At 35.1% G+C, this 22,911-nt stretch overlaps 1 protein-coding gene across 11 annotated transcripts in view; it reads left to right on the top strand.

The window, feature by feature from the left end:
- The window catches only part of ATP11B (ATPase phospholipid transporting 11B (putative)), a 111,718-nt gene that overhangs the window by 33,353 nt on the left and 55,454 nt on the right, over positions 1 to 22,911 (top strand). For 8 of the 11 annotated variants that reach the window (XR_011250193.2, XM_069558898.1, XM_069558932.1 and 5 more), the window contains 13 exons: positions 1,814 to 1,921; positions 2,110 to 2,238; positions 2,840 to 2,943; positions 5,259 to 5,306; positions 7,408 to 7,472; positions 9,925 to 10,006; positions 15,053 to 15,203; positions 16,024 to 16,221; positions 18,372 to 18,614; positions 19,212 to 19,387; positions 20,771 to 20,839; positions 22,252 to 22,325; positions 22,622 to 22,725. Coding sequence is in view for 10 of the 11 variants with exons in the window: in XM_069558898.1 (XP_069414999.1) it covers positions 1,814 to 1,921; positions 2,110 to 2,238; positions 2,840 to 2,943; positions 5,259 to 5,306; positions 7,408 to 7,472; positions 9,925 to 10,006; positions 15,053 to 15,203; positions 16,024 to 16,221; positions 18,372 to 18,614; positions 19,212 to 19,387; positions 20,771 to 20,839; positions 22,252 to 22,325; positions 22,622 to 22,725 (1,551 nt within the window). In the remaining variant the exon portion in view is untranslated. Of the gene's footprint in view, positions 1 to 1,813; positions 1,922 to 2,109; positions 2,239 to 2,839; positions 2,944 to 5,258; positions 5,307 to 6,742; positions 6,837 to 7,407; positions 7,473 to 9,924; positions 10,007 to 15,052; positions 15,204 to 16,023; positions 16,222 to 18,371; positions 18,615 to 19,211; positions 19,388 to 20,770; positions 20,840 to 22,251; positions 22,326 to 22,621; positions 22,726 to 22,911 lie in introns of all 11 variants that reach the window. The other 3 variants (XM_069558943.1, XM_070289378.1, XM_070289379.1) reach the window with 1 other exon arrangement.

Below are 22,911 nucleotides of genomic sequence, written 5' to 3'. Positions count from 1 at the left end.
CTTTCTCTGTGAAATTGATTTTTATGTAAAGTTGTACTCTAAGGGAATAGCTTCAACTAGATCTGATTTGATATTAACATCTAGGTACAGAAAAACAGTATTATTGGATAAACATGACAAGAAATTTAAAAAATCCCTAGAAGCATCATGTTTATATAGCTGCCACTTCTCAAAATATCTTGGCAGAAGCTCAACTGTTCAGAACTGCTCCCTTCCTTTTAAAGAGTTAATTTAAATTTTCATATGCCAGTTTGATAAGTTTTCATTTTGTAAGACTGAGGGATAAGGTTTAAACTGACATAGAAACAAAATTGGCAAACATTTTATAATTCTGAGATGTAGTTTATTTATTACTTATTTGATAAAGGCAAGGGAAGTCTATAAATTAACAGTTAATCTAATGTGTCTGAATAGCATGCTACTGCTGTAAGTTTGATTTCCCTTTATTCATTGCCTGTTGGAAACTAGGATTTATGTCAGTCAGTAAGCATCCAGATCACTTAATACAATTACATATTCATTTGGTTTTGTAGATGTCATTTATTGCATCAGAGTAACAAATATTTGTCCCTTGGACTTCTTTTCTATAATGTAAGTTCTTCTTTGGTGATTTCATCAAGTCTAGTGGGTCTAAATTTACATGTATCCTGAAACTATGCTCTGAACTCCAGACACACACATATAACAATTTGTGCTTGCAAATACAACTATTACCTCTTGGACACCTTAAGCGTTTCCTAACCTCTGTGTCACTGTCTCATTCGCTGCTCTGGTCTTTTTGCTTATATCATTTCTTATTCACTACCTATTCTGTTGAATAAATGCTTGTTTATTAGTTTCTCTGTCACCTTCATTTGAATGTTTAGTTCTCTGAGGGCAGAGACTTTGTTTCATATTATCAGTATGTTACCAGTGACCAGAACAAGGTTATGCACATATTTGACATGAAATAAATATTTGATAAATGAATAGATGAATGAATGAACCTCTTGAATATTTTTAAGAAAGTGTTAAATGTTGACATACTTCTTTACTTGGTTTCTCAGTATAAATTTAGCCAAATAAAGAGTGGATTTAGTTGGAATATGATGCTGTAACTAAGTTGAAAAGATGTTAATGAGTTTATAATATATCTGCCAAAGGAGTGAGTTTAATATAATAATAATAACTTAGAACCTCTTTCCAAAATGAGTCATTTGTCAAGATGGGAGACATTGGAAATGCAGCAGATTTTAAGGATAACATCATCAGTTTAGTTTTGAAATGTTTAATGTTATTTATGAGAAATCAAAATGGAAATAATTAAGAATGCATTTGGATATTTAAGTTTATTAGAGTCTGGAGATACAGGCTGGAGATAGAAATTTCAGAATTTTTTGAAGACACAGGGATAAAGAAATCAGGTAGTAGGAAGTTAAGAGAAGGGTGAAAAAAGGGCCCATTAAGATGATATAGAAGGAGCCTCCCATAGTAAACTAAGAAGTAACTGGAGAGGTACTATGAAAACCAGGAACATGTGTGTGATGAAAACCAAGTGAAGAGAGTGTTTCTAGTAGTAATGAATGCCAAAGTAGTCTAACATGGTTCTAATGAATGAAATGTTTGGGGAAAATTATGTTTCCGTTTCTCATTTGATAAAAAGTATCTCTGGAGAAGAGAATGGCAATTCACTCCAGTATTCTTGCCTGGAGAATCCCATGGACAGAGATGCCTGGCGGGCGAGTCGGACACAACTGAGCGACTAACACACACACACATACACACATCTTCTAATTTATACTAAGAGGGGCTTTTTTTATTTTGATGCATACAGGGTTATGAAGATTGGCTAAGACATATCTCAGATAATGAAGTAAATGGAGCTCCTGTTTATGTTGTTCGAAGTGGTGGCCTTGTAACAACTAGATCAAAAAACATTCGGGTATGCATTTAATAAATAATAGAAATCAATTATATTTTAAAAGCAAAAATTCTAATCTGATTATATTTTAGTTAAAGTCTACTTTCCTACATTAAAATATTGTAGTAGACCACTTGTTTAGAACCCAATAAAAATATGTCCTGCCTTTTAAAATCTGTATATCCACTTTTCCCCAAAATTCTTCATAGGTGGGTGATATTGTTCGAGTAGCCAAAAATGAAATTTTCCCTGCAGATTTGGTGCTTCTGTCCTCAGATCGACTTGATGGTTCTTGTCACGTTACAACTGCTAGTTTGGATGGAGAAACTAACCTGAAGGTTTGTACATGTGTATGTTTGAGTGTGGCTCTTGGTGAACAAAACATCTCTGGATTATAGTGATATTTTCCTTTGGTTAAGGTAATAAAGTTTGACCTGATAAAGGAGAAATGTTTTAAATTACTGTTAATTACTTATGAAAGTATACATTTTACTTCAAGGTTAGCCTCACATGGTTTAGGCAAGTTAAGTAAAAAGTGCTTTGGAGAAACTATAATGTTTTAATATACTGGTGCTTTTTTAAATAGAGGGCACATTTAAATTTTTTCTCAATTTTCAAAGTACAATCAAAGATTTTACTTGATTCACTTTTTTCTACCTATTAAATTTATTTGCAATAAACTTTGAGCAGTGATGACTATTAACACACTTACAGACTTAATTTCCTTGTATGCAAATGCCCTTTGTAGACAGGTAGTCACAGTAGCCCCTTTTATTGCTTGTTACTTTACATTCTTTCTCTTCTCTTCTGCCGTCTAGCTTGCCGTGATCTCAAGTATAGAATGCTATGATTTCATTTGTAAAAGAGATTTGAAATAAATGATGAGTGAGGTCCCATTTAGATCTCAAAACTATGGGCTTTAACTTTTCTTTTTTTCAGACACATGTGGCAGTTCCAGAAACAGCAGTATTACAGACAGTTGCCAATTTGGACACTCTTATAGCTGTGGTAGAATGCCAGCAGCCAGAAGCGGACTTGTACAGGTATGACGTGGTACTCACCATGTTCATTTTAAGTCTGTTTACAGGTCTCATTTTTTACAGTCATAAACATGCAACGAAATAGCTGTTTGAAGACATCACTGGGGGGAGCAAGCGGGAGATCAGTTAAATGGGGTCAAAGCTAAAAACAGAATTTGGCAGAATTCTGAGCTGAAGTATTAAAAGCTGTGCTTTTATTCACGTGTTCCTCCCTGTTATCTTCTACTTTGATGTGAACTGGCTTTATAACAATAGCAGTAAACATTATAACAGTAATAGTAATTATGAGGGAAATAAAGTTATTTCCTTAGAAGAAAATAATCTAATGGTGTGTGTGTGTGTATATATGCACTCAGGCACATGTGTATATGTGCTCCATGAAGGGCCATGTCTTTCTGTTCTTTAGGAACTAACTCATTTTAACACTGTAAGTCATCTTTCAGCGAGCCATATGCTAATTATTGCCATCTATGAAATGGAAACAACTTTCATTATTAAAAACTTCCATGAGAAAACTACTCATTTTTACTCAAAAATGGGTAAGAGTAAAAATCACAACCACATTGTAAAAATTGACGTCAGCTTTTTGTCATTCTCTGCATTTATTGGCTTAAGATGTTATCATTAGTCATTGGCTTTTTCAGATCTCTTACATATCTTAGTTCTGGATCCATACATTTATAATGGAATTTTCTCTTGTGTGGTATAAAAACCTTACATTTTCACCAAAAACAAAAACAGTATGGAATTTTCCACTTAACTATAAAAAATTGAAGTTCTGTGCATTTAAATTGTAAGATAGATTTAACTGTGAAGAATTCAGTGCTTTGAGTTCTATATTGCTGTTATTTCTAAGTCTCAGAAAAGGATGAATTATAAAAAGATTATTGAAAACTAGAATATGATACAGCATTAAGAAAGCATAAGATTAATAATGAGATCAAATGTGACTAATGCTTTGAGTGGTTTTGCCTTATTTGAAAAATGGGGAGAAAGTTTAAAAAAGCTTTTTAAAATAAGAAATACAACATTTTATTGTCACCACTGGGAGCACCTGACCCCCTGATCTGCTGTTAATCAGAATACATGATTTATAGCCAAATGTCAAGCCATCTTTGAACTTATATCCCTGTCCCCAACCAGGGTTCTATTCCCAGGCCCAACATACTCCTTGAGTGTCAGAGTTGTGGATAATTGCATAAAAACTACAGTATTCTGCCTTAGGAGGCTGCAAAACAGAATGGAGAAGGAGAGTGGCAAATTCAAGAAATCCATAGGCAGAGTCCAAGCAGTAGTTTTTAGAGGGCAAGAAAGGCCCAGGATGTCAGTAGTCACACGGGGACCAAGATGCTGAGGTCACAATCTGGAGGAGAATGAAGGGTGGGAGAGGCCTGGGCTAGGAAGCAGTCTTGGTCCAGAAGGGGTCAGCCAGAGTTAGAAACCCTGGAGGATGTGAATCAAAGTGCAGTGGATCAGGGGACTGACATGGAGGAGTTGGACAGCTGGTCAGAATGAAGAAGGTGACAGCACCACCCATGGCCTGTAGCAGCAGCAGAAGCAGGGTGAGGTTTCTCTCACTCATGGGCCTAAAGACTTTAAGTAGCAAGTGAATGAGGGTCATGTTGTCACACTCCATGGAGGCACTGTTCTCATTCTCATTCTGGTGCACTGTCACTAGCCAGAGGCTCTCTGCTACTCGTTATGGTAGAGCAGTCCCATGGCGGTAGGAAAAAAAGGCATAAAGTGGAAGGAAAAGACATGATCACCCCAGTAATCGCCTTCCAGCTCCACTAGGAGGTTGAAGACAATGATGGAAGCAGAAATGACTAGCAACTGGCTAGCCTCTAGGCCATTAATTCCTGCTACAATTTTGATGGCAAAAGTGGATGAAATAAACCATGAGGAGAGCCAGTGAGACAGCTGTGGGCGGCAGCAACAGCTTATGGCACCAGCACATATTTGTACATCATCTGCAAAGCCCAGGAAGATCATGCATGGGATGGCAGGGAACACACTGCATGGTGGGGGAAGGCTTTACGCTGCTCCTCCACAAATGGAACGGGATGAAGCAGAAGAACATGAGAGGGAAAACAGCACCACTGATCACTCCCTGAGAATCTAACAATACTAATTTTTTAAAGCTTAGTGACTGATTTACCTTTGTAATTTCTAGTATGAATATTGGATCATTCATACATGCAAAAGACTGGTTTTGTTTCATGTATAAGAATAGTACCAAAACTTTCTTGAAATTTTCCACCTATTGATGTCATAAATGTATTGTTAGTTTTTTTGTAACATGATGAATTCTTTGATAGATTCATGGGACGAATGACAATAACTCAACAAATGGAAGAAATTGTAAGGTAAGAATAAATTTGCATTATCCAATCACTTTTAAGTGAAAATTGTTTGGGGGAGGGAGTAAAATCAAGTTAAAGGGAGATTAGATAAGTAAGCAATGGGATCATGAAAAAGAGTTGAAAACATTTAACATTTCATCTTCTAGCAAATTTCCAGCAGCAGCAAATGAGACAAGGATGAAGCAAATGCTGTGAAATAATATTAAAATAAGTTAATAAGATTATTGGTGTACTAGTATTTCTTTGTCTAATAATATTAGGTAGTATTAATAATATGAGATAGTAACATAAAGGAAACAATGGTTCCTGTTCACATTCTTACACATCTAAACTACCACCACCTAAGTCTAGAATACAAAAAATGTCTTATGGTCTTCACTTCAAAATCATTCCTCATAAACTAGAGTACTGGGCAATCTAGAACTTCTTTACTCTTCTGTTTGGTTGGTTGGTTGTTTTGGTTTGTTTTCCCTCAATATTCAGGTTAATTTCTGGTACCTACATGAAAAACTTGTCATTTCAAAGATTTTCTGATAGGGTGAGATTACATTGTTACTCATGACCACAAAGCTGAATTCAGAATAAATCTTGGAATCAACCCTTGAATGTCTAATTAGCATTCCACCTATTTTCTGGAGATGTTCAGTTTATACTGGCTGCATAAAATAAGATACTAACATAAAGAACTGAGAATTTGTTTTAATAAAATCCTCAAGACAAGCCACCAAAAATATGCATCAGAATGGATTCACATTTTTAATAAAAGTTAACATAGGGGCACTTTCAGTGAACTCTGTGACGAGGTCTTTGTAAGTTTAGGGACCCCTGCTGAACAACAATGGGTTTTATTTTGATTTCTGTAGTGACATAATGGAATGCTTGTGTGGATACATAGTATGACTTGCATTAAGGTATTGTGGCTGGTAAAGGAAAAGATCAATTATGTTAGCAAGGAGAATATTTTGAGTTTCTTTTGTTTGTTTGTTTTTTAAGGGAGCCTTGTTCTTTGCTGAAGCAACCAGAGTGAACTAATTTTTAATTTGAGACTTTCTACTATTATATCCTAATGTTTTATGCCAACTTGAGCTTGAAGTTTTTCTATTCATTGTTGGAACCAAAGGAAAAAGAACTGTAATAAGTCTCCTGAATAATTGATTTTGGAATATCCATTCGTTGTGTTCCAAATATGTGATCTAATAAAACCATACTTGTTATACATAGCCAAACACCTGACCCCCTGTATTCATTGCATTTTGGGGGGGGTTGGGTTTATAGACCTCTTCAGAATTGGTTCAAATTCTGTTTAATTTGGATAACCTTGTATGTATATTTCAGAAAAGCCTTATGATAAGGAATATCAACAAAATTAAAGCGTTTTAATCCATCTATAACAGAGTTATCATTTGCTATCACTAAGAAAATACAATTTTCCTTTCTAGTTATTTCTTCTCATTTTATATCTCCATTATGGAGAGAAATTCAAACAGCAAGAAGACCCCCATGCTCCAAGAAGTATGCAATGCAAGTAGTCAGGTTGTAGTGCTGATCTTGCCTAAAAAAAATACTAACTCACCTAACTATGTTATCTTTTGTAACCTAGTATAATTTTAATTGTGCAGAAAACATGCATTTATACACGAATCATAATACAATTTCTGTTTACATTGCTTTTTTTTCTTCACGCAACCTGTTTACATTGCATTTTAATTCTGTATTTTCCCTTTGAAAACTTTATTGATTTTGGTCAAAATTTTAAAATTTCGTCTTCTGTAAAACATTTTTAAGTTATCCCTTAATTTTTTGGTTTTGTTGAGTTTTATGTTTAAACTTCTAAAACTAGTGGCTTTCTGATTATGTCTACAGGCATAATCTTATTTCTGAGTCATTGACCTTAAAATGACTGAAATGCTAAAGCAGACATTTGTTGTTACAGTAACTAACCTCATGATTGACCTAGACAGCTTTATACTAGCTGAGATTTTGGTTTTATGTGAAAGCATTGTTGTAAGTATAGCTTTAAGTCCCTTCTGTCTGCTAAAGATGCCATTTACATTTTACTTGAATTTTTAATATATTTAATGCTTTTGGTTATTTTTCCCCCTAGACCTCTGGGGCCAGAGAGTCTCTTGCTTCGTGGAGCCAGATTAAAAAACACAAAAGAAATTTTTGGTTTGTATATATTGAAAAATTTTAATAATAGATTTATTTTGATGCTTTATATGAAGTATTTTTGAAAGCACAGCATTTGTGTTATTTTGGTTAGATAATTTATTGTCTCTGATAATTTTCTTTCAAAGATTGTGTTAATATAATTTTGTGTTGTATTTTTTCTTAATTCCAACTTTTGAATAATAGATTAGAACCTTGCTGTTATATTTGCTTTGTGAATACTTCGTGCTAAGAAGATAATTTTAGCATTTGTATTAATGGTGTTGAGAACTATATAATCTGGCACCATGGTGCAATAAACCACTTGTATAATTCTATTATAGGTAGATTGGATTGTTAAAACTGCTAGCTCATTTATTCCTTCAGCAAATTCTTAACTGATCTGTGACTGTATATCAGATGCTGTTTTTACATACACTGACTGGATCAAAAGGATAAATAAATAGTGTTCTTACATTGGAGATCTCAATTCACTATGCTCTGAGTCAACTCTAGGTAAATTATGAAGTTAATGATAACCTTTAGCTATCAACTAGCTCCTCACCTTTAAGGAATGACCGTTAGCTTTTGAGCTCTTCTTTCTCATTCTTTTGTTTTCTGTTAACTGTACTATATCTTATCTCTCAGTGTTAGGCTGTCTGATAAAGAAATCCATAATTTTTTAAAAAGGAGAGTAATGAGTGTGACCAAAATGTGGAGAGATTGGAACTCTCATACATTGCTGGTAGGAGAAGGATGTTCCAGCTGCTGTGGAAAATAGTTTGGCAGTTCCTCAATAAGTTAAACATAGAATTATAAACATATCACCTGGCAATTCTACATCTAGATATATAACTTAAAGAACTGAAGACAGATGCTCAAACAAAGGCTTGTATGAGAATGTTCATAGCAGCACTGTTCACAATAGCCGAAAGGGTAGGAACTGCCCAAATGTCTTATCGACTAATGAGTGGATAAACAAAATGTAGGCTATCCAACTAATGGAATATTATTCCCCTGTATGAAATGCAGTACTGATACATGCTGCAACATAAACTTTGAAAACATTATACTGAGTGAAAGAAATCAAACAGAAATGGCCACATACTGTATGATTCCATTTATTTTAAAAGTCCAAAATAAGCAAATTCATAGAGACAGAAACTAGATTAGTGGTTCCCAGGAGCTGGGTAGGGGAATGGGAAATGATGGCCTAATGGTTTCAGGGTTTTTTTGGGGGGAGGGGGAGGTGCGGGGTTAAATATTCTTAGTTAGTGAGGATGGTTGCACAACATTGTGAATATAACTAAGTACCTCTGAATTAAAATGGTAAATTGTATGTTACGTGTATTCTGCCACAATTTAAAAAAGGAAATAGTAAAGGAATAGTAATTAGTTATATAGTAATAATAGTAGTAAATAGTTATTCTTTAAATAATAGTAAATAGTTATTCTTTAAAAAGGAATAGTAAAGTTTTATGGTTTAAAAAGTCCAAAGAAACCTCCAAGACTTTCAGGCCCTCTCATACAGTGCTGTATTTTAACACCTCTCTAGCAGTAATACCTTTCACAGTCTTAAATTTAAAGGAAATGTGTATTCCTTTAGGTGAGTGTGCTGCTGTTTTCCTAAGCACCGCGTCTCTATGTTGTACCATTCTGTCTGATTTCTCACATTTCTATAGTTTTGGTGCCCTTTATCGTTTGAGTTGTAATCTCTGCCTTTAAGGAATAATTCTAATAGTGAAAATTCCAGGACAGATCTTTAGGAAGAGAACATGATGAATATTGTTCCTCACATCATGCTGCTTAGGAATAGGGATAAACATTTATTGATCGTCTTTCTGTTTCTAGGCATTTTGCTAATTTGTCACACAACCTTGCAGCAGTTTTAATGAGGTTATTTTTTCCCATTTAAAGATGGAGAAATTGATTCTCAGAAAGATTAAATAACTTGCTCAAGGTTGCAGAACTAAGTGGCAGAGCTAGCATTCAAACAAAGCTCTAACTCCAAAATTTTGTTGTTGTTGTTGTTTTTTCTTTCCAGTGCCTATGAGATTATGTCTAGACTCCAGATCCTGGCATTCAAGGCCTTTCAAACTGACCCGAGTCCATTGTTACAGCCTAATAGAAAGTGCTTTTCCATTTCTGTCTTTGCCCTATAGTTAGTGCACTATTTGCTGTATCTGTAATGGCATTCTCTGCTATCTTTATCTTTCCAAATACTTTGCCCCATCAGTTCCAACTCAAGTAACACCGCTTTCATTCAAATATTTCAGTTATTATTCGGGAACAGAATCTATATGCCTTTCTCAGTCAGCTGAATGACTGGAGTTTCCCAAAAACCTCTGGGACTTGAAAGCCAGACTCTAACAACTGTCAGTTGATACATTTTTTAAGTTGCTTTCATGCTAGTGAGTCCATTGCTTTTGTGAAACATGGTGGAGGATTAGTTGAAGATGGTTTTGTTTTTCAGGTGTTGCTGTATACACCGGAATGGAAACTAAGATGGCATTAAATTACAAGAGCAAATCTCAGAAACGATCTGCAGTAGAAAAGTAAGAAAACTATTTTATTTACACATAAATATGTGACATAATATCACATAAATATGATATTATATGTATATAAAATATGTGGTATAAATGTATGTTTCAAGTCAACAAAAGATGGTATCCTTGAGGATAGGGAGAGTTTCTCATTTTTATTCAATTCTGATTTATTGACATACAGCTGAGGAATAATATTAGTTTCAGATGTAGTATGTTGTGATTTGACGTTTGTATCAATTAAGAAATGATACAATGAGACTAGTAATCATCTGTCCCCATACAAAGTTATTGCAACATTATTGACCATATCCCTTATACAGATATTACATCCTCATGTCATTTATTTTATAACCAAAGGTTTGTACCTCTTAATCCCTTTTCACCAATTTTACCCATTTCCCCAATCCCGTCAGGCAACCACCTGTTTATATCTGTGAGTCTGTTTTCATTTTGTTCTGTTTTAGATTCCACATATAAGATCATATGGTATTTGTCTTTCTGTCTGACTTAGCATAATACCCTTTAGATTCATCCATGTCACTGATGGCAATATTTCATTTTTTATGGCTGAGTAATATTCCACTGTGTGTATATGTACCACATCTTTTTTATCTACTCATCTGTTGGTGGACACTCAGGTTGCTTCCATATCTTGGCTATTGTAGATAATGCTACAGTGAACATTGGGTGCATATATCTTTTCAAACTAGTGTTTTTGTTTTCTTTGAGTAAATACACAAAAGTGAAGTTGCTGGACCATATGGCAGTTCTATTTTAACCTTTTTTGAGGAACCTCCATATTGTTTTCCATAGTGGCTGCACCAATTCACAGTCTCACCATTGGTGTATTCAGTTCAGTTCAGTCGCTCAGTCGTGTCTGACTCTTTGCGACCCCATGGACTGCAGCACGCCAGGCTTCCCTGTCTATCACCAACTCCTGGAGCTTACTCAAACTCATGTCCATCGAGTCAGTGATGCCATTCAACCATCTCATCCTCTGTCACCCCCTTCTCCTCCTGTCTTCAGTCTTTCCCAGCATCAGGGTCTTTTCCGGTGAGTCAGCTGTTCTTATCAGGTGACCAAAGTATTGGAGTTTCCGCATCAGTCTTTCCAGTGAATATTCTGGACTGATTTCCTTTAGGATGGGCTGGTTGGATCTCCTTGCACTCCAGGGGACTCTCAAGAGTCTTCTCCAACACCACAGTTCAAAAGCATCAATTCTTTGGCACTCAGCATTTTTTGTAGTCCAACTCTCACATCCATACATGACTACTGGAAACCATAGCTTTGACTAGACAGACCTTTGTTGGCAAAGTAATGTGTACTTTTTAATATGCTATCTAGGTTGGGCATAGCTTTTTTTCCAAGGAGCAAGTGTCTTTTAATTTTATGGCTGCAATCACTGTCTGCAGTGATTTTGGAGGCCCCCAAAATTAAGTCTTTCACTATTTTCTAATTGGTGTATTAGAGTTCCCTTTTCTCCACATCCTCACCAATACTTGTCATTCATTGTATTTTTGATGATAGCTATTCGGACAGATATGAGGTGGTATCTCATGGTTTTGATTTGCATTTCCCTGATTTGGGAAAATGTCCAATTAGATCTTTTGCCAATTTTTTAATCTGATTGTTTTTCTGATGTTAGTTTGTGTAAATTTTTATATATTTTGGATATTAACCTCTTGTCAGATATATTATTTGTAAAGTTTTCTCTCAGTTCGGTGGGCTGCTTTTTTGTTTTATTGATAGTTTCCTTTACTGTGCAAAAGCTTTTTAGTTTGATATAGTCCCTTTTTGCTTTTGTGTCTCTTGCCTGCAAATACATATATATATATGTATATATTTTGAGGAGATGCAAATATATATATATATATGTATATATTTTGAGGAGATGCAAATATATGTATATGTATATGTATATATTTTGGCCATGCCATACAGCATGTGGAATATTAGTTCTCCAACCAGGGATCGAACCTGGGCTCACAACACTGAAAGCTCAGAGTCCTAACTACTGAGGACCACCAGGAAACCACCCTTCCAAATATTAAGATCAATGTCAAAGAGGAATGGATGCTTTCTAGCATTTCTGTATACATGTAGCATTTTGCACAATATTTGGCATATTGTACGTGCTAAAATAATGATTTTAAAATAAATATTGTTGAATACTAATGGAACCACTTGAGCAGACTAAACCTCCTGCAGAAAACAATTATAAAATCTGGGAAGAGTATTAATAAACAAGTATTTGGAAGCATTGGAAAGTGATCAAAAACAGAAACTGGCAAGGAGTGTACTCCTGAAAAATGACAGCAGCAGCAAGGGGGAGTGCAGCTTTTTACCTGAGGGCCCTTTTTACTTACTATGCTGTTGCACAGGCTATGAGAGAGCCTGAGCTTTATCGTGTGTAGATGTTAGAGGACAAAGTTCAAAGCTGAAGGAGCAGCTAAAAAGGGGAAAATCATTTAAGGGAATGAACTCCAAAACAGGCAGATAAATTCTACCCAAATCACTGGATAAAAAGAAGCAATTAAACCTAATCCGAGAATAAAGAGAAGAAATATTTAAAATGCAGGCTTTAAACAATAGAATAGAAAGCAATAGACAAAATTAGAGCCAAAAGTTGCTTCTTTGCAAATATTAGAATAGGTAAATCTATACCTAGATTGGACACGACTGAAGCAACTTAGCAGCAGCAGCAGCGGCATACCTAGATTGAGGGATCAAAAGGAAAAAGCAGTAGAAGAGAGAAAGCTTAAAAGATTTGCATTTCCTCATTTCAAGACAGTATAAAGCTACAGTAAGTTTTATATGATTTTAGCATGAAAAGATAATTCAGTAGGTTAAAATATAGAGAGTTGAGAAATAGTGATTTTCAACCAAAGCATTAAATGAATTCAGTGAGGAAAAAGTCTTTTCAACAAATGATATAACAACAATTGGATATTCAAGTTGGAAAAAAAATAATAAACTTCAACTCCTGCCTTAAACTGTACACCAAAAAATTTTTTAGGATGGATCATAGACCTAAACATAAATACTAAAACTATGAAACTTTTAGAAGAAAACTTAGGAAGATATCTTCACAACCTGGAGATAACTAAGTATTTTTTAGGACACAAATAGCATAAATAAAAGGAAAAATTGATAAACTGGACTTCCTCAAAGTTAAAAACTTCTCATCAGACTACATGATTAAGGAAATGAATAAATAAGCCACAAACTGGGAGAAGATATTCACAAGATCTATCTTACAAAGAACTTGTATTCAGAATATATAATGATATATTAAAAACTCCTATATATTTATAATAAAAACAGCCCAGTGAAAAAAGAGGTAAGATATGAACAGATATTTCACAAAGGAGGATATACATGTGGCCAACAGGCACATGAAAAAGTATATCATTAGTCATAAGAGATACAAAGAACTACAAAGAGATATCAAGACACATGTATTGAAGTGGTGAAAATGGAAACTGAAGGTTCCAAGTATTGGCAGATATGGAGCAGCTGGGGCTCGTCTAAGTAATCTGTGGGTCAGATAGGAAATTTCAAAGAAAAAATTTGTAAATACCTAGAAATTAATGAAAATACAACAATCACATTTTGTAGAATGTAGCTATAGCAGTGCTGAGAAGGAAATGTATAGTACTTGTATTACGATTCTCTAGAGAAACTAAGCCAGTAGTTTATACCTAAGTTACATATAAGGGAAGATTTATTATAGGAATTGGCTCATGCAGTTGTGGAGCCCATGAAGTCTCAGTCGGCCAAATGCAAGATAGAGACCCAGGAAACTCGGTGGTATAATTTAGCCCAAATCCAAAGTCCTAAGAACCAGCAGCTCTGATGTCCGAAATCAAGAAGAGATAGAATTTGTCCTTCCTTTGCCTTTTTTTGTTGTTGTTGTTCCATTTGAGCCCTCAATAAATTGGGTGATGCCTGCCTATATTGGGGCTTCCCTGGTGGCTCAGACAGTAATGAGTCTGCCTGCAGTGCAGGAGACCCATGTTCAGTCATTAGGTCAGGAAGATACGCTGGAGAAGGGAATGGTTACCCACTCCAGTATTTTTGCCTGGAGAATTCCATGGACAGAGGACCCTGGCAGACTACAGTCTATGGGCTTGCAAAAAGTCAGACATGACTGAGCGACTAACTGCCTATATTGGTGAGGGTATATGTCTTTACTAAGTCAACTGAACCAACTATCTCTTCCAGAGACACCCTCACAAACACATCCAGAAACAATGTTTTACCAGCTCTCTGGTTAGCCTGGTCAAGTCAGCACATAAAATTAACTGTCACAGCACTAAATGATGACATTGAAAAAGAAACACCGATGACAGAAGTTGAAACTTAAATAATGCCATTTGCAGTCATCACCCCCAAAGGAGTACCTAGGTGTATACCTAACAAAATCCATATAAAGTCGTGTGCTGAAAAGAACAGAATGTTGATGAAGGACTTTAGAGATAAAATATTAAGCTTGCCCAGTGAAAAGAAGAGGGATTTTAAAGTCAATTCATGACTTGTATGATTTTGGGAAATCTACAGAATGATTTTTGAGTTTTGGTCACCATCTTTAAAAAGGATGCAGTCTCTTCCTCACAGGTTTTTATAAACATTAGACAAGCTTGTTTTTTGTCTAGAACATAAGACAAGTTCTAGTGGATGTGACAGAATTTCTATAAAATATGAGTGCTATACAAATATTAGTTATCTTTGCACATAAAGTAAGATAGGTCCTGAAAATGTAGAAAATCTTTTGTTAATTATTTACAGCAAAATAACTGGCCAAAACTGTCATTTACTATAAGCATTTTGAACAGTAGCTTAACTATAGTAAATATGGTTGTAATCGTATGTATCTGTTTTTTAATTTCTAGTAAATAGATTTAATTGAATGGTCATAAGTTGTGTCATTTAGATAGCTATCATAATATCTTATATATTTAATGTCTTATTTAATACCAATAATAATTTCCAAACAAATGAGTGTAGTAACGTGTTATTGATACATTTTATATTCTCTTTTTTTCATTTCAGGTCAATGAATACATTTTTGATAATTTATCTAATAATCCTTATTTCTGAAGCCATCATCAGTACTATCTTGAAATATACATGGCAAGCTGAAGAAAAATGGGATGAACCTTGGTATAACCAAAAAACAGAACATCAAAGAAATAGTAGTAAGGTATTTTATGGTGTTCTTGACTCTGTTATAAAGAAGATTTTATTGTTTGGAAATTTTATATCTTTTAACGCTTTGTAATGACTTCTGATAGGAGTTATCACTGTCATTCCCTAAAAGTATTATTGTTGGAGGATATCAAAAGGATATTGCATGTGAAGAGTAGCCAACATGTTTGTACTGGTATGCTTTTTACATTTTAGGACATAAGCAGTTACATTCCCTATGGCATAATTTGAATGGTTAAAGATCACGAAAATTTAGATTATCTGTATTGGCATTCCACTTCAGTACTAGATATTGAAATTTTTATTCTGTTTACTGTATATTATAGATTAAAGAGTAAATTAATTTTCACTTCTATCAGAGTAATTCTCTGGGCTTCCCCAGTGGCTCAGTGGTTAAGAATCTCTGCCTGCAATGCAGGATATGTGGGTTCAATCCCTGGGTCAGGAAGATCCCCTGACTGACAAGAATGGCAACCCATTCTCGTCTAGAAAATCACATGGACAGAGGAGCTTGGTGGGCTATAGTCCATGGTATTGCAGAGTCAGACCTGACTGAGCAGCTGGGCACAGGCTTGTGCACAGGCACAAAAAGTAACAAGTAATTTGGTTTTAATCTTTTTTTCTTTCTCTCTAAAATTCCAAAGAGCAATAAATGTGTTGAAAGGACAGTTCGATAAATGAATTTCAATTCATGAGGCTATTCTGTTTCAGAATATAGTTGATAGTCTATTTAAATGTGAAACTGATTATTTTCTTCAGTGATGATAAAGAAATTCTCAGATTTTTTCTTACCCAAAATCATTTTTTTCCCACAGATTCTGAAATTTATTTCAGACTTCCTTGCTTTTTTGGTACTCTACAATTTCATCATTCCAATTTCATTATACGTGACAGTGGAACTGCAAAAATTTCTTGGATCATTTTTTATTGGCTGGGATCTTGATCTCTATCATGAAGAATCAGATGAGAAAGCTCAAGTCAATACTTCTGATCTGAATGAAGAACTTGGACAGGTAAAAATGATCCTTTTGTTTTTCTAATTTGTTATTTTTATCAAAACAGTAAATGTACAAAGACTAATAAAACTAAATATTACAAAACTTATGCTAAAAAACAGCCCCACTTTCTTTGCTCCACACCTTGTTTCTTGTTTCCCATTTGAAATCTTAAGTTGTTCTTCATTATTTAGCACTGTATTTTTATATGGTATTCTTTTCTGGATTTTTAAACTTGAGACATTATTTACTATGAAATATAGAGATATAACCCTTACACTATTCCTTCTACACACATACCCAGACATATACCCACTTTGCCTCTCTGTAGCTCCCCAATATTGTTAAATCACAATTTGGGATTTAATAAATATTCACTTATTGACATTATTAGAACTGTTTTGTTATAGTTTATTAACTCCTAGTTCTCTCTGTGTGCTGTGTAGTACTATAATTACATTTTTCTTATGTATTTTGGTTTTGTTAGACTTAATTGTTCTGTTTTTCCATTCTCTTAATTTTCATTTACCACAAACAAATCTGACAAGTGTATTAACCATCTCTCACATATTCAAACACAGTAGGTAATCTAGGATTTCCTTTCTCTTTTTTATTCTGTTGCTCATTTCTCTTTTGAAGCCTTTCATTTTCTGCTTCAATTTGGACTTCTTTCTGGGCCAGCTTCTCAGCTGTCACCCTGGACTTCCTTTTCCATCACCCTAGAACTTCCTTTGTCTCCCATCTGTTTTAAATTTCCTGCCCTCTGCTTCCCATGTCTTCCCACCTGTTGCTTATTCTCTTGTTTTGGTGGACCGCATCTTCTAATAACTTCTTTGAAAAGGATGCATAAGATGAATATATTTTGAGTTTCTGCATGTCTAAAAATACCTTTATTCCCTTCTTACACTTGATTAATAATTTAGCTGGGTAACACATCCCAGGTTGGGAATTACTTTTCCTCAAAATTTTCAAAAGCAATTCTCCATTTTTTTCTGATTTCCAGTGTTTCTATGAGAAATCCAATCCTACTCTGATTCTCAATTTTTTCTATGTGATCTGTTGTTTTGTTTCTGGAAGTGTTAATGTTTTCAGTCTTCTCTGTACAATGAATCTGAAATTTGACGATGATACACCTTGGTGTCTTTTTTTTTACTCCCTTTGGGCAAAGAACTCTTAAGTCCTCAATCTAGAAACATGTCCTTCACTTCTAGGAGTTTTCCTTATTTCTTTAATAACAAGTCTTTTTCTGTTTTGTGGAATTTTACTTCTGAAATTGATTAATTTGAGTGTCAGACCATTTATCCTAATTTCCTAATTGTCTTTGACTTTGAATTTTCATTTCTGTGTTTTTATAGTATGGTTTCTGGGAGAGGTCATGCACTTTTATCTTTCCACCCATCTTTTGGTTTATTTCTATTATAATATTTAAAATTTCTAATATTATAGTATATTAGAACAGTGTGTGTGTTTGGCCATGCCCTGTGGTTTGCAGGATCTTAGTTCATCAGTTCTGCTGTAATGTGACATATCCATCCCTAAAAATCACTATGCTGTGCAAAATTGCTTACTAAAAACCACAGGGTTTATGGGAAAATGAGATTGGGGTATAACATAAACTTTGTCAGTAATACATTTAAAATGAAAAGAGAGGAACCTAATGACAACAGTTCTTGCTAAATTATTAGGTAAATACAATAAATAAGTACTAAAATAAATATGGCACTTTATCTTGAAAAAGACCTAAAGTATACTTGCAGAAGTGGCCATCAGGAGTATTGCAGCTGGTTTTTGTTTTTTGAATTTATTTATTTGGCTGATAGGTCTTGGTTTCGGCATGTGGGGGCATGCAAGATAAGATCTTTCAGTTGCAGCATGTGGAATATAGTTCCCTGACCAGGGAACTATTTCTGCTGTTTATTCAGCAAAAACTATCAGTCACCTCTATAGAGGAACGTGACCCTAAAGATGCCACAGACTTAGAAAAGTATATAGATTTTAAATGTTTTGTGTTACCCTCTTTCTGTGGCATCATTAATTATTTGTACTCTCAACATCAGTATATCAATGTTAATAGGTAAACAACATCAGGAGGCAGAGGGCAGCTTTTTTTTTTTTTTGTCTAATATAAGACCCTGAACAGAAAAGTTTGTTTTCTTTTCTATCTCTAGGTGGAGTATGTGTTTACAGATAAAACTGGTACACTGACAGAAAACGAGATGCAGTTTCGGGAATGTTCAATTAATGGTACAAAATACCAAGAAATCAATGGTAGACTTGTATCTGAAGGACCAACACCAGACTCTTCAGAAGGAAACTTGTCTTATCTTACTAGTTTATCCCATCTTAACAATTTATCCCATCTTGCAACCAGTTCTTCCTTTAGAACCAGTCCTGAAAATGGAACTGAACTAGTAAGCAATTTTTAAGTTAATAAATAGGAATTTCATTTTAAATAGTAATTCTTTGTAGTTGGTGGGTTGTAGGAGAAAATGTTTTAAGTGTTAGTGGGGCAAGGAATATACATTTGAAATGTTTATACTTTGGTTCAGCATTGAGAATTTATAGTCATAAGCCAGCTTAAATTGTCACTTATTATGTGTCTACTTTAGTTCTCTAGGTGTTTAAATGAGACTAAGTTAAGGAACAGCTTTCTGCCGTGAAGTAAATAAGACTTTGTTAAGGAACAGAGCTTAAATTTATAATAATACCTTTTCCATCTCAGTTCTGCCACAAAGTAGTTTTCATCTTGACTTGCAATTTGGTTATGTCTAATAAAAAGATAGTCAGATGTTGAAGGACCATAAGCAAACATGACGTCTTAACTCTTTGGAGTCAGAAGCAGCCAGCTAGGTATTACTTATGCAATTCAAGATTACAGCACTCTGGTTCTACATCTTATTTTATCAAATTACAAACTGTATTAGCATTTTTTAGAATTTTGTTTCTGGTTTCCTACATGTTATTTGGTATTGGTACTTTTATTGTGAATATTAATTATGTTTCTACAGATTAAAGAACATGATCTCTTCTTTAAAGCAGTCAGTCTCTGTCACACTGTGCAGATTAGCAGTGTTCAGACTGATAGCATTGGTGATGGTCCCTGGCAGTCCAGTTTTGCACCCGCCCAGTTGGAGTACTATGCATCTTCACCAGATGAAAAGGCTCTTGTGGAAGCTGCTGCAAGGTAGTTTAAGTATAATTTTCAAATCTTCAGAAAAATACCTTTTAAATAAAAGTGTGAAAATACAAGAAAATACTTTTAAATTCTCAGGCAAAAAAGCACATAAAAATATTTTACATAAGAATGTGAAATGTCATTAATTTTGTTGTCAAGCTTGCATTAAGTCATATTTTGAAGAGATCTCTTTAAAGTCTACTGTATTCTGCATGTGTGTGCAGTCCTGTCTGACTTTGTGACCGTACAGACTGTAGCCTGCCAGATTCCTCTGTCTGTGGGATTTCCCAGGAAAGAATACTGGAGTAGTTTGACATTTCCTCCTCCAAGGGATCTTCCCAACCCGGGGACCGAACCTGCATCTCCTGCATTGGCAGGCAGATTCTTTACCTGCTGAACCATCCCCATCCCCATCCCCATCCCCATCCCCATCCCCATCCCCATCCCCATACCCAAAGTTAACAACAAGCCAAAGTAACTTTGTTACATAAATTTTAACACATTTATTATAGGCTAGCCGTGTTATCTGGAGAAGGCAATGGCAACCCACTCCAGTACTCTTGCCTGGAAAATCCCATGGACGGAGGAGCCTGGTAGGCTGCCGTCTATGGGGTCACACAGAGTTGGACATGACTGAAGCGACTTAGCAGCAGCAGCAGCAGTATTATCAAATAATGGCACTTCTCCTGGTCCTTCAATTCCTTCAGTCTTCTGATGGCAAATTTTACTGTGACAGCAGAGTAATGTAGTAGGTCCAGGCACCACTAGCTACTGTCTGATTGCTATGAAGTATGTTGTGAGAAATACTTGTGTGTGTATTATTTTGTACCTACTCTAATCCTTTAAGTTCTTAAAAATAATGCTATATATACTCAAAGGAAATACTTCAAAATATACCTTAAACTTATATTTTAAATGTTTTTACTCAAGTTATATTGTAAAATATGAAACGTCGTTCAGTCACCCAATCGTGTCCAACTCTTTGCAACCTCATGGACTGCAGCATGCCAGGCCTTCCTGTCTCTCACCATCTCCTGGAGTTTGCCTAAGTTCTTGTCCACTGACTCAGTGATGCCATCCAACAATCTCATACTCTGTTGCCCTCTTCTTCTGCCTTCAATCTTTCCCAGCAGCAGGGCCTTTTCAAGTGAGTAGCTGTTTGCATCAGGCGGCCAAACTGTTGGAGCTTCAGCTTCAGTCCTTGGAATGAGTATTTAGGGTTGATTTGCTTTAGGACTGACTGGTTTGATCTTCTTGCTGTTCAAGGGACTGTTCAAGAGGCTTCTCTAGCACCAGTTTAAAAGTATCGATTTTTTGGCACTGTGCCTGCCTTCTTTATGGTCCATCTCTCATCCTTTATATCTTATATTTCTTTCTTCTTTTATTTCCTAGATTTGGCATCGTGTTTGTTGGTAATTCTGGAGAAATTATGGAAGTTAAAACTCTTGGAAAACTGGAACGGTAATTTTTTTCTATATGTAATTTTCTATGTATTAAATACTATAGAACAGGAATCGGTAAAATGACCCAGAAGCCAGATCTGGCCTACAGCTGGTTTTTTTATAGCTTGCAGACTAAATTGCATTTTTAAAGTGTTTTCAGAAACAAAAATGCAACAGAGATCATATATGATGTTCAAAGCCTAAAGTATTTACTATCTGGCACCTTAAAACTTTACCAAGGCCTGCTCTAGAATGATGTCAGTATTACATTGTATCTCATCACAATAATAATATAATGATCTGAATCTTTCATCTATACTTTAGCTTAATGGTTCTTGAATTTACTTATATGTTTATTTTTACATGTAAAGGTAATGAGTTTTATGTTTCTACTCACCAAACAAAAATTTCTTTATCTTTCCAATGATTTTTATCTTTCAAACATTAAGGAACTGTTGTATCATTTCCAGTACTTCTACTGTTAGATAAATTCATCCATTCTTATCGTATTCATATATCTTTTGTGGTTTTTATCAGTTCTGATCACATCTCAGCTCCAGCCCTGCTCATCCAAACTATGCTTTTCTGAACTAAATAGTGTCCAGTCTTTGACGACTTTTATCTAGGACCCTGTTTAGTTCATTTTATCAACTTCCACACTTGACCCATCACACACCAAATCTTCTACAGCTCCCTAGAGAGATCTTTCCCCCACAGCTGTACACATGCGCCCTGTCCTGGGTTTAAAATCACTGCTAAATCACCTCTGTTACTAATGTGAAGGCTTATATTTCTCAGATGTGTTTGGGCAGAAAAAAGGGTTTAGAATCAGTCACCCTTTTTAGTGAGGAAACATGAAGCTGGGCAGATCTGGATTCCAATCCTTGCTCTGCCACTCATATGCTTATTTGGCTTAGGCAAATGAATATGCCTTTCTGAGTTTAATAGTCTTCATCTGTAAAGTGAGATAAGACCTACATCCTTTGGTTTTCATGGGTGTTAAATGATAGAAGGTATGTAAAGTATGTGGCATTCGGTTAAGTATTAGACTGACCAAAATGGTCATTCAGGTTTTCCCATGAGATCTTTTTCACCACTCAATGGATGTGAGTTTGAGTGAACTCCGGGAGATGGTGATGGACAGGGAAGCCTGGTGGGCTGCGATTCATGGGGTCGCAAAGAGTCAGACACAACTGAGCAACTGAACTGAACTGAATGAACTTTTTGTCCAACCCAATACTTAATAAATGTCTGTTCCTTCTTTTTCTATCTTGTATTGTTGACTCATGATCCATCATCTTAAAAAATACAGTTGAGATTAATTTCTTGTTTTGAATTAATCATTTTATCTCTTATGGGGGTTCTTTCCAAATAGTCACTTAATATTATTCAAAAAAGTAAAGATTGTCTTTCTTATTTTTTTTCCCTTAGATACAAGCTGCTTCATATTTTGGAATTTGATCCAGATCGTAGAAGAATGAGTGTAATTGTTCAAGCACCTTCAGGTAACAAATCTAAACTTTTATGAATTTGTACCTGGTGGTTCAGAGGTTAAAGCGTCTGCCTGCAATGCAGGAGACCTAAGTTCGATCATGGGTCGGGAAGATACCCTGGAGAAGGAAATGGCAACCCACTCCAGTATTCTTGCCTGGAGAATCCCAGGGATGTCCCATGGATGGAGGAGCCTGGTGGGCTACAGTCCACGGGGTTGCAAAGAGTCAGACACGACTGAGCGACTTCACTTCCACTTATTTAATATTGTATCTAATACAGTTTTTTAAATGTTCATTTTTCTTTCTAGGTGAGAAGCTTTTATTTGTTAAAGGCGCTGAATCATCAATTCTCCCTGAATGTATAGGTGGAGAAATAGAAAAAACCAGAATTCATGTAGATGAATTTGCTTTGGTAAGTGAAAATTTCTCTGATTTTAAAAACCATTAAAAATAAGTATGAAAGATGTTTGCATTAGTATTTTATCAAAATTTACAGTAATTCTGTAGTTCTGTTACATTTTGTGTTGGTTCCTCATTCTTTGGTTAAATACTGACCTTTTAACCTGCAAACATATATCTTCTGTTTGAACCTATTACA

The sequence above is a fragment of the Ovis canadensis genome, chromosome 1 (assembly GCF_042477335.2).
Source record: "Ovis canadensis isolate MfBH-ARS-UI-01 breed Bighorn chromosome 1, ARS-UI_OviCan_v2, whole genome shotgun sequence".
NCBI classification, from domain to species: domain Eukaryota; kingdom Metazoa; phylum Chordata; class Mammalia; order Artiodactyla; family Bovidae; genus Ovis; species Ovis canadensis.
This window is presented reverse-complemented; position numbering and strand designations above follow the sequence as displayed.